The sequence below is a fragment of the Eublepharis macularius genome, chromosome 6, assembly GCF_028583425.1.
Source record: "Eublepharis macularius isolate TG4126 chromosome 6, MPM_Emac_v1.0, whole genome shotgun sequence".
NCBI lineage: Eukaryota > Metazoa > Chordata > Lepidosauria > Squamata > Eublepharidae > Eublepharis > Eublepharis macularius.
Window position 1 is genome coordinate 83,188,999 of NC_072795.1, and position 13,718 is coordinate 83,202,716.

Here is a 13,718-nt window from a genome sequence, read left to right on the forward strand (position 1 = left end):
TCCTTGATTTTATTTGTTTCTTTTATTTCCCACCTTTCTCCCTAATGAAGACCCAAAGCATCTTACATCATTCTCCTCTCCTCTGTCTTCTCACAACCCTGTAAGGTAACTTAGGCTAAGGTTGGCCACCTTTCATAGCCAACTCAGTCTCTCAGATCCTAGATCAACACTCTTAACTGCTACACCACACTGGCTTCATGGATTCCTATTGACAGGGAATCTTCCTTGGTTTCAGCTTCTTACTTACATAGCCCTTGGAAGATCTTGGCATCCAATTTTTCTCATTTATTTCTATAGAACTAGTGCTTTCAAGCCACCTCTTTGCTGCCTCTCCTGGAAGCTCTTTTCTCCTCCTTAGATGCTTACTCAGGGAGGTTCTACTCAATTAACAGCAGACACCTGTCAGGTCTTGTTCTGATTAGTCTCTGCATTATGTGGTTAACAATCCTTCTCACACTGTTCCTAATGGAGACCCTGTTCTGAGGCTGAAAACTTGTTTTTGTGACCTAGGGAGAAGCTGTGGCTCAGTGGTGGAGCATCTGCTTTGCATGCAGAAGGTCTCAGGTTCAGTCCCCAGAATCATCAACTAAAAGGACAAGGATCATTCTCTTTCCCTCCATTTTACCCTCAGAATCCTGTTAGTTAAGTTAGGCTGAAAATGTGTAAATGGCCCAAGGGCACTCAGTAAGCTTCTGCAGCAGAATGGAGTTTTCAATCAGGGTCTCCCAGATTCTAGTTTGAAACTATAACCACTATAACCACACCATCTTTCATAGGGTTGATGTGGTTGAACAGTAGCCAGCAGCTGGACCTGGGTAAGTCATACAAGTCAGGTGGCAACCTGTGGTTGCTGTGGGACATGGCACTGATGAGCCCTCCCTCAAAGGCCAAAAAGCCTTGGAAAGAGCCCTAGCTCCCTGTCTTTTACTGACAGAAACCAAGCCTTGAGGGCTGGAAATACTCACTGAGGGCATTTGTTTCTTAAAGCTACATGATGAGAAGGTTAACCTTTTTTATGTTTCAGATTTTTCTGCAAACCTGAGACGTTTTCCAAGTTTGCATAAAGATCTGTGTTGTCTGTTCATAGCTCCAATCTCTGGACTTATGTATCCACAGATTTGGCCATATTGAGAATTAGATCTATTGATGTGACATGCAATATTAAAAGGCAACAAAATAATGCTCACCTATCGTGGGAGGCAATGCATCTCTCAAAGCACACTAACAGCGCAATCCTGAGGGGAAACCGAAAGTGCCCTGAAAGCCAACTATAAGTTACACTGGTGTATCTGGGACATACGCCATCATAACCTCCCCCCACTACGATGGCACTGCAGCCCAGTGCTGCTCTGCCAGGGTCCCCCACCAGTGCCCAGCTATGGCAGCTGGGCCCATGAGTAATCAGGGCACAAGTCCCTGTGCCAGGAGGTGGGGTGTGTGGTGCGAGCTAGGCTCCCTAAGCTGTTTCAGGCATGGGAACACCCTCAGCATGGTGGAAAGTTACACCACAAAAAATGATGGCATAGCCCATAGGTACCCATTGTGTGGTAAAAGTAGATCACCCACCCTGTGCCAGCTCCACTGGAGCATAGGATGCCGACTATTGCAGGGACCAATCCACTTGCACCTCTATAGCAGCTGAGCCCCCTTTCCCATGTGCAATCAGCTACTTGGGCAGCCTACATTGTTACCCGAATAGGCAGTCTGCTAATTAGTTGGGGGAAATTAGCTTAAAGGAGACAAGGCGAGAGGGGGTAACTGGGATTCTCCACCAATGTTTACAGGGATTTTTCCCTTAAGAGAACTCTCAAAATAAACAGCCAAATGTTCAACCAGAAAGGTTTTATTAAAAGGGCAAACATATAAACACACACAGCACACATAAGCGACTAAGAGGAAATCAGGGAGGAAAGGGGAGAAAGCAATTTCAAGGAAGGCTATAGTTACCAGTCTTGAAGACAGATGTCATTTTGCAATAGCAAAATGATCAGCGTTTCATAGAGAAAGGGCCCAAATGGATTTCGGGGCATGTGTTCTGATCCTAAGACACACACATACTCAATGATGGCTACGGAGTCCAGATACAGGGCAAAGTGCTCCCTAGGGCAAGCTGCCATCTTCACCCCAAAAACAAATACTTTAATGGATTTTCCGGAGGTAGATAATAAGTTTGGGAGAGGCTTAATGGGTTTTCTTGAGGTAGACTATAGGTGTTCATGGTGCTTGATGATCCTTTAAGTGCCGGATGGGAAAATATACTAGCCTTGCTAAATAGCATTAGATGGTACTTAATTAGGGTCCACGGGTGAGGGGGAAGTGAGGCTGGGCGTTGGCAAGATGAGTCAAGAGTTTCCTGGGAGCCTCATTTGTCCTAAGTTATGCATCTCTCTGGGGCACGGAGGGAGCTATTAGTCAGTCAGCTACTCTGACTCCCTTCTAAAGAAAATTTTCAGGCTCTTATCTTGCTGACATCCATTTTGTTTTATTTCAGGCCTGGCACTGCCTTGTCCTTATGCTATATGAGGAAGAGAGTTTATGATTTTATATCCATAAACTACCCTTCAGCGGGAGAAGGGGTATGACTGCTAACAACATAATCTCTGGCTAGAGCACTCATGAGCCCAGGCGGCTAGAGGCTCTGCCCAAGAGCCTCCTGCCCCAGGGACTTAGAACATGAGGCAGGAAAAGGTGTTCACAGTAGTGGGGCAAGAGTGCGCAGGGGGAACTTAGCAAAATTCAGAGTGCACCTCGAACTCACATGTGGGAGGAGAACCTCATCCAGAATGTATGACTAACAACTACCAGTCAAGTTCCCTTGCAGGTCACCCATCTCCTGAGGGAAGAGCAAGGGCGCACCAACAGGTAAGAAGGAGCTGATGAGGCAGCTGCCTGGCTTGCTAATTCACACCGGCCTTCCCTTTCCCCTTATCCGCCCCCTGTCAGGATCTTATATGTTTTGTGATTCCTTAGCCAGAGTTACGCCATGTTGCATACTGTACTTGTTAGCCTTTCTCTCCCTCTAGGTCCAGGTGTTATTTTGACCACGCTTTCCATGGCAGAGTATACTCTTATCTGTGTCTACAGCCAGAGACCTTGACGGGACAAGCCTTCCCACAGCAAAGTTCTCATCGCTATGGAAGATGGGGGGAGGCTGGGATTTGATGTATCAAATGTTATGCTTTCTTTCCTCATTCTCGACAATGACTGTGTTCAGCCAAGATCCTTTCCAGGCCTTGGAATATGGATACTTGTATCAGAGCCTAGTCTTGCAATAAACCTTTTGAAATCAAGAATTTGTATTTCTTGCAGAAGGGGGAGACAAACTCTAGATAACAGGGATTCCACAGTCTGACACCTCCATCCAAACATTGGCCTCTGTGGTTGAGGCTTGCTGGGGAGGAGCGACCTTTGCATAAACTCGCACAGCCCATGTCTGCCACAGAGGCAGTCACCCAGGAAGCCACACCCAACACAGACGTTTCAGAGGGAGGGCCCCAAGCAGCCCATGCCAGAGCCCCACTCAGCCCCCTTTGGCTGGGCACCTGCAATGGCAGGCGTGCAACCTCTCGACTGTCTCCCCCACAGAATCAGAACTCCAAACAGCCATGGGCGCAGAAAAGCCAAATGCAGGCAAGCAGCGTTTTCCTGCCAGGGGCATCAATCATCTGGTTGCCAGCAGCAGCTGTGATGATAGAGCTGCCACTGCTGCTTCTGGCCATGGGCACCTCCTCTACGGTGGGGCAGTTGCTGCATGGCCATAGGATGCATCTCCGTGGGGGGCTGCACGCCCCATCTAATGCTTGGCTGGGCAGCTCCCCCACCTGTGCATGTCCATGAGGGCATGTGGTCCCCAGTTGCCTGCTCTCTGACAGGGTGGGGGAAAGGAGTTGTCAATGAGCAGCAGGGATTGTGGCCCACACATTGGCGTGCCTTTGCTTGTCATTCCTACACTTGTCCTGTGGGTGGCACAGCCATTGGGGGATGCTGGCAGGGTTTTCAGAGGAACAGTGGGCCATGCACTCCTCGCCACAACTTTCTGGGCTCAGCTGTCAACATAGTTCTCCTACGAATGTGCTCAGGGACTAGACAAGTGGTGCCAGAGGTATACAGGCACCAGCGGCACAGCCAGCCTCAGGATTGTGCTGTAAAGGTGGTTAAAAACTCTTGTTCATTAGCAGCCTAGGCCTCAGCTATGTTTATTTTTCTGAGCTCTCTCAAAATACATGTCTTCTTTTCCACGTCCAGGTAATAACAAATTCCATATACTAGAAGATTCAAGATTTCTACTATCAAACAATCACTTTCCCTCTCCTTTTTCTCCCAAGGCAAACCATTAAGACATGTTTTGGTACCATACAGTCCAGCAATTTATTGCTCCATCTTCAATGCTGAGAATATTTGAAAATTCTTGAAGCCTGCTGGGTGACCTTGGGTCAGTTACAGCTACTCAGAGCTCTATCAGCCCCGCCCACCTTACAGGGTGACTGTCGTGAGGATAACAACACGCTTTGTAAACCGCTCTGAGTGTGGCAATTAAGTTGTTCTGAAGGGTGGTATATAAATTGAATGTTGTTGTTGTTGTTGATGATGATGATTAAAAAGTGTGTTGACTTCTGCATACTCTGTTGATGAGCAGGCATATCAAAAAGGTTTCCCAAAATGCAAGTGGAATGGAATGGCACCCTGAAGTCACTACATAAAGTGGAATGGACTGGCACTCTGAACACACTACATCAAGTGTTTCTCCAGAAGCTCCCCAACACTGAGAAGCAGACTGCAGTGGAGAGGAGAGAAAGAGATAAGGTGCTTTGTAAATCACTGCATGTGACTTTTGCGGTCACAGCCTAAGAGTTTTCAACTCCTTATGTTTATCCTTTTAGTGCTTCTCAAAGTTACTTATGATTACATGACCCTTTTATAATGACAGCTTCACAATCAGGTACAGGAAGAGAGACATTAGTATTTCCACAAAACAGAAGAGGTAAGAAAATTCATGCAGGTCACATACATTAACTTTCAGCACAGTGAGGGATGTGCTTATCTTTACTGGTTAGCTGCAGTGATACCACAGTGATAGTACAGGCTTTGCTAAACAAGCAACCACTTTTGGCAGATAGCCATTTTGGACTCTTCTGCATCCTTCTTATGACATAGTATAAGGACATGGACCACTCTTTTACATGGGTGGGGTTCGGAGCTGCACAGTGGTTACAGTGTCAGCCTAGGATAATGGAGATACAACACTCTGGCTATGTAGGGCCATACGCTCAGGTCCGGCACCAGGGTTTCTGGTGCCTGAGGCCAGGGGGGGGCAGCTTCAGGACTGCTCCTGGCCCCGCACATGCATGTGCATGCACCCGGACTGCGGGGCAGGAGGGCTGGGAGGCTGCCAGCCCAGCCAGGCACGGCGGGTGGCTGAGGAGATACACGTGCGTCCTCCCAGCCCTCGTGCTCCATTGCTCTGTGTGCCGCCCCGGATACCTGCCACGCCTGGCCCACAGTTGCTGCTCCTGGCCGGGGGTGTGTGTTGGCAGTGGCAGCAGCAGCTGCGGGCCAGGTGTGGCAGGCAGCCGGGGCGGTGTGTGGGAAGTTTCCCACCCCTCCCAGTCAGTCGCTTGCGCACTGCTGCTGCTGCTAGCTTCGCGGCGCACGGCACTGCCCCCAGTGCCCCCTCCGGCGCCTCAGCGCTGGAGGCGGTCGCCGGGCTTGCCTCAATGGAGGCACCAGCCCTGATTATGCTCTCTTATCCTATCCTAGGGCTGATTAGATGGGGGGAAGAATCATATACCTGTTAACTCCACTGAGGAAGGTTGGGATAAATATTTAACAAATAGATCTTAAAAGTTACTGTGCGTTAATTAGACATTTTAATACTATATTGGCTCTTTCAAACAGTTCCTGTTTTTCAGCTGTGGCAATAGTGGGAACTTGAAGATTGTCACCAATTTTTCAGGATAGTAAGAAAACATTTTAAGCCTTTAAAAATCAGTATTAGATAACATGAGTATATTGAAATGACATTACACAAAGAATGTGGCTAGTGGAGAAGAGAATGTTATAACCTCTTGAATCAAGCAAAACTTAAGAGCCCTTCAGGAATAATTTATTCCAACACCCTGTTTCCCACACTGGCTAATTATATGCTTCTCAGAAAACCACAAGCAGGGAGTATTCAGGGGTATACTGTCTCTGAATTTGAAGAATTAATTCAGCTATGATTGCTAACAGCTGTTCACAGACTTAACCTCCATGAATTTTTCAAAGCCTTTATAAAGCCAACAAAGCAAGTGGCTTTACCACATTTTGTGGAAGTGAATTCAATCAGTTAGTTATGTGCTGGGCAAAGACCTATGTTCTCTCTATATTTATTGGGTGACCTTAAATTCTAGTGTTATGAAGACAGAGATCTCTAGCCACTTTCTTCACAGTATATATACTTCAAATACCCATTACTATTTATATACACATGCATGCACGCACACACACAACATGCACATATATTTTTTCTAAAAGAGAAAGCCAAATCTTGGAATTAATTTAGTAAGTTTTTCAATTGCATTGAATACATAAGTACTTTTCTTGATGTTAACGGTCATTGTTATGACCGTTAAAACTGGAAATGCCTCAAAAATGTTGCTAATTCATGTTAGTAGCTTGAGTCTGCCTTGCTAAAACTAACCTGTAATGGTTTAAGATCATGGTGTTTTGGACCTTATGGTGAGTCTTTTATATTTCTTTGTGAGACCTAGCACAGCTTGATGCCACAGTAGAAATCAGTTTTCCTTCCTGGGAGCTACATATTTAGATAAAACACAATCTACATACCTCCTGGTGAGTAAAATACTGCTTTTCAACTATTATGCAGAAAGCCATCATACCACCAAGGGGCCCTATCTCTAACTTTCTCCTCAAATGTCAGTTTTCAATTAAATACTGAAGCTATATAGAGGTGAGTCACACATTTTTCCCCTGAACATTAGATTGGCTCAGCAATATCCTATTTTGTTGTATGCTTCAAAGTAAATGTGTTGCAGGTACAGCTTTACAGCTAGAAATCACTGTGAAAATTGGCAACACAGCTTCATGAAAATGTCTAAATGAAATTTCCACTATGCAGTCTAGTTAGAAAGCAATCTATTTCAATAGAAGCTAAATTCAACATTACAGCATTCTAATTTTACTACCGCAGGGGTGTTCTCAGGAAGAGCTTGAGGTGACACTGCCAATGCTCTGATGAAGAAAGCTGTGGTTCTCGAAAGCTTATGCTACAAATAAGTTGGTTAGTCTTATAGATGCTACTGGACTCTTTACTATAAGAGGACCAAGGACATTTACAGGAAAACTCTATAAAGAAAAATGGGAGCTATGGCAAGACGAAGTTTTACTACTAAAGACGACCCACATTTTTCCAACCCCCTCAACAAGTCTTTCCTTATCTGTTGTTACTGTGCATCACCCTATAGACAAGGCACAGCTTGAAAAGTTTATTTTGACCTATGAAATGTTAGATAATTTCTGTCCTGTATGTCTTTAAAATACTTCCTCTTCTCCTACACCTCTCCAGGATCTTTACTGCCAGTTGAGAGTGGTTTTTTGATGTTGGACACAAAACATTCGGGGAGGGAGGAGGAGTTTTCTTAATTGTTTTGGAACTCCCATCCTACAAAGATTCACTCACAAACCAGTACCCTGTGAACTTGTGTATACCTAGGTAACCCTTAGGGTTGGATCCAAAGACCTGTCAGTGGAATAAAAACAGCTGCTAGAGCTGTTCTGCAAATACTTGTGCAACAGTTTACACAATGAACTATGATGGGAAGGTTCCACAGCAATTCTCCTGCCTGTGTTTGTACAAAAATACGAGAATGTTTTTGCATGAATGAAACACCACTTTTTAATTTAGTCTCAACTTTCTTATATAATACTCTAACGCATGAGGTAAAAAAATACTCTCCTTCACAAGGAGGTTGTGGGAAAACAAGTTACCTAACAAGAACAACAAATATTGTTGGAAATATAATTTCAGAATGTGATGTTAATTGTTATCTTGTTTATTTATGTATAGAAGTTTCACATTACAATGTACTGTCAAGTTGGTAAACCACGTGACTTGCTAAGGGGAACTTAAAGGGTCACTAGGAACTTACTTGTTTATTTATTCATGTTATGTACAGTCTGCCTTTCTCACTGAGAGCCAAGGCAGATTACACTGTGTAATTCAATAAAATCAACAGCTGGGCCATTCAATAAACACTACAATAGGGAACAGACAGCAGAAATTTGAAAATGAACAGAAATCTTATACAGGGCTGAAACAATGTTGAACAAAATATAGGCAATTTGACATGATATAATTAATGACGGTAACAGATGGTGCACTGTAGCAGTATGGACCCTTTTCCTTTATCAAAGCATCTACTCAAACCATTTCCTTACAGAACAGCCCTCTTACCTATGTAAGAAAACCCTCCTGAATAATTTGGTTTTGCACAGTTTGTGGAAAGCCAGGACAGTTGGTGCTTTCCTGACCTCTTCAGACAGCACCGCTACAGAGAAGGCACATATATAGGCAGCTGTTCATTTTGCCCCTTTTCAGGGTGGCATCTACAGAAGACCCTGTTCAGATGAGCAGAGCTGCTGTGGTGGAACATAGGGAGAGAGGTGGTTCCATAGATATGAGGGACCAAGACCATGAAGGGCTTTGCATGTGATAGTCAAAACCTTGAACCGAGACTGTTAACTGATGGGCAGCCAATGTAGTGACTGCAGAATGGGAGTAGTATGTCTGCTATGCCTAGCTCCTCATAATAATCAAGCTGCGGTATTTTGACCAAGGGCTTTCAAGTTCAGAACAGGTTTTCAATAATGAGAAAGAGATTCTAAAGCCCAAAATTCCAGAACCAATCAGAACAAGGCCTGACAAGTGCCAGCAGCTGATTACCCAGAACCATCCTGAGTGGGTATATAAGAGGCAGTCGAGAGAGACAGGCAGAGAGGTGAAGGTAGTTGGAAAGTGGAAGATCTTCGGGGGGTGGGGGGGGAGGGGGGAGAAGACTAGTGAAGAGAGCTACCAGGCAAGGTTTTATAAGAGCTGGATAACAGGGATAACTAAGAGCTGGAGAGACTGAAGGCAAGGAAGATTTGCCAACAAAGACAAGAGAGGAGAACAAACATATAGTCTAGGAAGAGGCTAGAAGATCTGTGGACCAGCAGGACCAGAGGGAAGACTGCAAGGCAGTCTGTGTCATCCTTCTATCAGCATCATAAGGAAACTATCAGGAACTGTCAGGCCAAGCTTTTTTTTCACCCCACTGTTCTTAGACCAAAGTTTTGAACAGTAAAACAAAAGCCCACATCTAAAACACCTCCCTTTGACACTTCTCTGTAGCCTCTCGAAATCAATCAACAAAATAAGAATGTTTAGGATCAGAATCTTCTAAGAAATATTGAACCTTTTGCTCTAGTTTCGCTAGAGGAAGCATAGTCCATTTATTAAAGTAGAATTCATTTTAACCTAGACTGAGATACATAAGGACATTGAAAGAGAATATGTACAAGAAAGTTGCTGTACATGGCAGAAATGGATAAGATGACAAGAAGGCTGAGAGACCAGAACTCTGAAGAATTTTTTAAGGACTGGGGAAGACTGAAGGAGTATTTGGAGAAAAAATGGGATCTGAAGGGGAAATTATGGCAATTTGATAGTTATTAATTGGGGAAAATATTGGAGATAGGGATTTTTACCATTTAAAGTGAAGTTTTAATTATTGTTAAGTATAAGTTTTGAATAGATATGAATTTAATGGATATAATTTACTTTATTAGGGAAATATGAGATAATAACACATAAATGGAATAGATAAGTAAGGAATAGAATAAGATAAGGGTTGGAAAGCTGTTGGAAGTCTGAGAAAAAGGGGGGAGGGAAAGGGTGGGGGAAAATTGATATTTAGGTTTTAAATAAAAATGTTATTTGTAATATGTACTCACCTAATAAAAAAACTATTTAATATTTAAGTTCTTATTTCCAGGTGACCGTATCAGAGACCTAGTGAAAGTTACAAACTTTTGGTTCTCACCACATTTTCACTAAGGTCACCATTAGAACCAATCTATAGTTACAAGGGTAAGGAGGGTGCATAGGTATTAGTTTGTATTTTTAAATAAAGCTTTGTAAGTAACTCTAAAAAGAACATTACTTCCCATGAGTCTTTGGAATAGGGAAGCTTTGAAAGCTGTACAAAGTTAGTTTTCACAAAGAAATCCAAATGCTAGACTAGACCAATGATAGCAAGCAATGACAAACCAAATATGTTGTGAACTCGGTGAGGGATGCCAGTTGCCTCCACTGAAGCAAAGTAACTTTCCCACTACGGGTATGTGCATTGTATCTCCTTTTCAGATGTATATGAATACATATTCAGTTTCATTTCAGTTTACCCAACATAGCAAAAATCACAAGCCCCCATCATCTGACCTTTAAATCCAATTTTGAATTAAGGACCTTTGAAATGATATCTGAATGGTGCTAGTACCATTCATTCTATCAGTTCTGCTTTTCCATTTATACACTTCAAAACGTTGTTAACACCACAACATGAAGGAATTATATTACTCTAGTATTTTGGAAAAAGTAAAGTCAAGCATTTTAACTTACGCATCAGGCTGTAAATGTGCTTTTCTGCAACATGTTCCGTAAACAGTTTTATAAGGTCATTTCTTAAGTCACGATTCAGCTTGGTTTCTATGTAAAACTTATTCTGAAAAGCAAAGGAAAAGATGTATGCATGTTTTGGAATAACAGTAGCACAGAGACCTGTAAACACTCTCACAGAAGCAGCATAGTTCACATCTCCCTACCCCTCCCCAGGAAAAAGACACATTCTTACACTGTATAAACACGTATGAACCATACAGTAAACACAGCTAGAGAATAAAAGGAAGTTGAAGGAAAGTAGCTAGTTTCCTAAGAGAAAGACGTTGGAACTTAAATCTGACTGAAAATTGCGCACCCTAACCCTAGATACATAAGAATAAGCTAGAGTTACAGAACAGTGACACCATGACACCAGTAGATACAACAGTGACACCATGCATTTATGTATTGTCTATATTCTCACATAAAAGGAGGGAACAGATCTACTTCTTTCTCCACCTTACTCTGGTTGTGAAGAAGTCCCCCACCCACCCCCAAGTACAGTTCCCTTTTACTATCAGAGCTGTGCTGGGAAGAAAAGTTTAACAAGTAAAAGCATGTGGCAAGGAAGGGCAAAGAAGAAGGCATAGCCCCCACCCCCAATGCACATATTTCTTTTAGCTAAATGACAGACCTACACAACAGATCATTCTCTATGTGAACATACCCCACCACATCTGAGGAATGAGAGTAATGCATTCTGCACATTTCATTAATTCTTCCATCACACATTTTCAGACTAAGCTCCATTATAAAAAAAACAACAGTCCAAAACAGTTCTTCTCGTTGTACCAAAAGAGGCAGCTGTTTCTTCTTTTACCCTTATTCAATGGTGCCACAGAAAAATTGCAGAAAATACCTTTCCCTTAAACCTTCACGAACATTAGCACAAAGACAGGGCCGAATCTAGGGTTGGCAGTGCCCAGGGCAACCCAAGTCTGGCTCCTCGTGCGCGCAATCCCGGCGCTGCGTGATGACACCACTTCCGTGACGTCATCACGCAAGGAGGATTGTGCCGCCCGCCCGGCTCACTGGCTGCCCCGACCAGAGTTGGCGGAGGCAGCGCAGGTGGCTGGGAAGCCGCCCGTGCCATTTGCCTGCCCCACAGGACAGGGGGCGCGCAGCAAGCTGGCCACCCCTTGTCCTGCGGGGCAGGCGAATGGTGCGGGTGGCCTCCCAGCCACCCGCGCTGCCGCCTGCATGCTCCTGGCGGCTGGTAGCTGCCCTCAGCACCCCCTCTTTGGCAGCACTGGGGGCAGACTACCCCCCTAACCCCCCCATCAATCCAGCCCTGCACAAAGATCCTCTTTATATACAGCTTCATGTGCAGTCCCTCTTCCCTCCTGTACTGTGGCTCATTTCCTCACAACTTACTGTCAAAATCCTTCCACACGTACTTGAAGCAACAGAACACATGAGACAGCCCTTTCCCCTCTATTAGAACTGGATGGCCAGATTCAATGTCTTCTTCCTAGAGCCCTCCCTTCCCTTAGGAAGCAATATCACACTACCTGCCTTTCTGTCAACCTAATCACATGCCTACATGATTCCAGCTCCTTCTCACACAGAGATACTTATAGCCATAAGTAGACCAAAGGATTAGAAAATGTAAATCACACTGATATGTGAGGCAACGTCTTTCCAGAAATATGCTTTACCCCACTCTGAATTTTCAACTTTCATTTTTAAGAAAATCTTGGTTTTCATTGCAGAGATACAAGAGAAAATGTATAAGCAGTTTGTCCAAGTTGCCTGGGAAGTAACGGAGGAAGGGTTGTGGGCCCAATGACAAGGGGGGGAGGTGAGGGCAAGGCAACAAAACACATGGAACAATCTTAGCTGGAGTTAAAGGAGGCCACAACTTTACTGGTACAGAGTTTGTGGAGCATTGGCAACACATAGGGAAAAGATCCAAACATCGGCTAACCCGCCTGCCAGCCAATGACCCACCATGCCCCCTCAGGCCACATGCTGCAGGGGAGGAACCACAGGATGATAAATATTGGGATACCACATGGGTGGACACCTCTATGTGGAACCCCTGCCACCTGGGAGTGAAGATGCCCTGACAGCCCTCGAGCTGGGCATGCACCTGCCATGCCTCATTCCCTTTGCTGGGGAATCTGAGCTCGCAGGCCCTGTCTCCTCTCAGAAGGATCCATGACCAATGCCCAAACTGCCCTACCCAAAGTTGTGACAAAGCCTCTCCCAGGCCAACTGATTGGAAGTGGTAAGTGCCCAATATAGACAGTAGTGCCATCTTCCTTTCTAATCCCATATGGGTAAAGCAAGTTTAACACAGAAAAACAACCCATTCCTGAGTGCACAAAACAAGGACATAGTAATAAGATGATTAATAAAACAGAATAAATGTGTCTGACCAGTTTCTTCTTGCCCTCCGTGCGTCTGGCGAGGAGAGCTGTGGTTCTCGAGGGCTTGTGCTGAAGTGGGGTTGGTTATTCTTGGAGGTGCTACTGGACTCTTTTCTATTTTGCTACTACAGACTAACACGGCTAACTCCTCTGGAGCTATTCCTCTAAATTGGGGCCATTATGTGAATGTGGTAGTACAATCCTGTACAGAGTTATTCCAACCTATTGGCTTAGGCTGGAGTAACTGTGCAGGATTGCATTGTAAATGCCATTGGTTTCAGTGGCAATTCTACTTGATGTACATTGGACTAATAATACATTGCTTAACGACAGTTCCCAAAAATGAACAGGAGTTGTAAAGACTAACAAAGTGTGCATATATAATGTTTGCTGTGAGGTACCACTCATTGCATCAGGAGACGTGAGCCCTAGTCCATGAAAACATATGGTGGTGGAATAAAACTTTAGTCTTTGGAAAAAAAAAAACTAATCCCATATGGATAAAGCAAGTTTAACACAGAAAAACAACCCATTCCTGAGTGCACAAAACAAGGACATAGTAATAAGATGATTAATAAAACAGAATAAATGTTCAGTCCTGGCCAGCAAGAAGACTGTTAGGGTAGGGAACAAAATGGAGAAACTGTAGC

General features: G+C 44.2%; 1 protein-coding gene across 1 annotated transcript in view; it reads right to left on the reverse strand.

Annotated features, from left to right (window-relative positions):
• CACUL1 (CDK2 associated cullin domain 1) overlaps positions 1-13,718 on the reverse strand; it is an 80,380-nt gene that overhangs the window by 24,954 nt on the left and 41,708 nt on the right. Inside the window, exon 5 of the mRNA XM_054984184.1 lies at positions 10,658-10,760. Within this exon, the coding sequence (XP_054840159.1) occupies positions 10,658-10,760 (103 nt within the window). The remainder of the gene's footprint in view (positions 1-10,657; positions 10,761-13,718) is intronic.